This window comes from Rutidosis leptorrhynchoides, chromosome 3 (genome assembly GCF_046630445.1).
Source record: "Rutidosis leptorrhynchoides isolate AG116_Rl617_1_P2 chromosome 3, CSIRO_AGI_Rlap_v1, whole genome shotgun sequence".
NCBI classification, from domain to species: Eukaryota; Viridiplantae; Streptophyta; class Magnoliopsida; order Asterales; family Asteraceae; genus Rutidosis; species Rutidosis leptorrhynchoides.
Genome location: NC_092335.1, coordinates 589323939 through 589326160, shown reverse-complemented (window position 1 = coordinate 589326160; position 2222 = coordinate 589323939). Strand labels below are relative to the sequence as shown.

The window sequence follows — 2222 nt, the reverse complement described above, 5'->3', positions numbered from 1 at the left end:
TAACTTTTAAATCTTACTAAAACTTCACAAAGTCTTTATTAAATCTTTCTTAAGTACTACGGCTTTTAAAATAAATTTCGAAAATAATTTATCTTTTGAAGAATTTAAAAATTTCCACCATTTTATTATATTGTTTGCTTGAGGCATAAAGAATTTTCCTTAATCTTTTCTTTAATTTTTTTTCACATATTTTGTAATTTTATCTGATATAAAAAATCATTAACCTTTGTATAATTTAGATAAACTCATTCATTTAGCTTCACATGTAAAGTCTTACTAGTTAAAGACTCGCGGCTTCGCGGGTTCAGTTAAAAATTAATAGTGAAATGAAAATTAAAACGATGAACGATTATGAAATGATCGATTCATAAAGTAATTAAATAGTTGAATGGTTGGCTGATAATAAAACGTTATAATAGCAATATAATCAATAAATAAATAACAGTTGTTTCCCATAAACGTTATAATAGTGTAAAGTTTAAACTATTTTATGCTAACCATTAAAATCACGGAGTTTGCAGTTGTTTGTGAGGCAGATGATTAAAGACCCGTCTTCCTTATGTGCCTCAACATACTGATAGAGTTGTTCAGCAAGTTTTGACCATAGCAAACACTTAATACGGGTACCAATGCATTAATCATTCAAACAGTATATCCTTAACAATCTAACCATATAGTGAAAACAAAATATTGCACGAACAAAATATTATGATATAGTTGTTAATCTAACCCCAAATCACAAAGGTAAAAACTCATTGACTTCTTCGCACTTTCTTTGTCCCATTTTATTTCGATAGGACTGTTTTCAATCAGCTGACCCATAACATCTGTTTCAAAATTACACACGATATCATAATGTTGTGAATGGGTATCATGTGTAAATGATAAGTAAATCAAAAAGACACTACAAAAGAATTTTTTTTTTTTTTTTACCAAAAGCAGTTAACCCATCAATGTCCCATTCATTAACATTAACATATGACACAGGGGAAAAACCATCTTCAGCTATCAAAAAAGGTGCAGCCCTGCGAACAGTAGTTTGGCGCAACAAAATAACCCTCCACTCATTGGCTGCCATCCTATAGTTTTTTTCTTCGTACTCGATTACACCAAAACCGGTCAGATCCAAAAAACACCCTTCAACAAATGTTCTGCGGAAGAATGCAATCAACTTCTTCGGGATTGTAGCAGCAATCTTGTTACCCTATTTTACATCGCAGACAGTAATCTAATTATTTACGAATACATCCATTTCGCCAAATTTTCATTACATTACGATAGTTTGTATAAACGTAATTAAATAAATTTGAAATCCATTAAATTATAAAGCTTGAAAAAATAATCAAAGTCAACATGAATGAATACCTGGGCATCGATGAATACCATTTCAATGGATGCCAACACGTTGGGACTGGTCCAGTAGTTTCGTTCCCATACCGAAAAACTTTGATTCGGACTGAAGGATTAACCAATTCATTGTTCAACATATTCAAAACAACAAATTCTTGATTGACAGCCATATGGTTAAATGCAAAATATGAATTAACGAAAAGATTAATTGGTAGGTTATAATGAGAGTGGATAAATGATTGAGCAATGATCTACCTTTATAGTTCATATTTGGTGATTTTGAAACCCTAAAATAGAGGTAAAATCGCTATAAACAGTTGTTGATACATGAGATAAGAATGAATCCCCTCAATTACAGGATTGATTGATGATTTGAACTTGGGAATTATATGAATTTTTATTATGAATTATGTAATTGAGAAGGAATTTTAGATAAGAACAGATGGAGAAAAATTAGGGAGAGAATGAAATTCAAAGGATTCATTTTAAGTCAAATACTTCCGATTATATGTTATACCTTTTATATATTCCGAAATTTAAAGTTGTTCTTTAAAGTCAAATCCCTTGAATGTTAACGCTTCACGACATTTATATTCCGATTTATAAATTTTTTTTTTAAAAAAAAGCAAGATGAAATATATTAGAAACACCAAAGGTTACAAAGGTCGGTACCCAACCAACACGAGAACAATACACGAACCTATAAGCCTATTACAATTTAAGTTGCAAAGGGAGCAACATCAATATTCCGATATATATATTATAGTATATATATAATATAATATATAATATATAATATAAAATATAAATTAAAAACTGTATCAGAAGTATTATTATTTATTATGATTTATATGGTAAACATATAACGTACT

General features: G+C 29.4%; 1 protein-coding gene across 1 annotated transcript; it reads right to left on the bottom strand.

Moving 5' to 3' along the window:
• Positions 1–455: 455 nt before the first annotated feature.
• On the bottom strand, positions 456–1767 carry LOC139898749 (uncharacterized). Its single transcript, XM_071881516.1, has 3 exons — positions 1366–1767; positions 934–1204; positions 456–827 (listed from the first exon to the last, which is right to left on the bottom strand). The coding sequence occupies exons 1-3, from the start codon at positions 1384–1386 to the stop codon at positions 721–723; spliced, it is 399 nt and encodes a 132-aa protein (XP_071737617.1). The 5' UTR covers positions 1387–1767; the 3' UTR covers positions 456–720.
• Positions 1768–2222: the final 455 nt, after the last annotated feature.

Bases quoted from the DNA above. Each gene is read 5' to 3' on its own strand.
- LOC139898749 (XM_071881516.1), bottom strand. From the start codon at position 1,386: ATGGTATTCATCGATGCCCAG. The intron at 1,205-1,365 runs GTATTCATTCAT...GATGTAAAATAG, and splicing joins TGGTATTCATCGATGCCCAG to GGTAACAAGATTGCTGCTAC. The intron at 828-933 runs GTAAAAAAAAAA...ATTTTGAAACAG, and splicing joins TGATGGGTTAACTGCTTTTG to ATGTTATGGGTCAGCTGATT.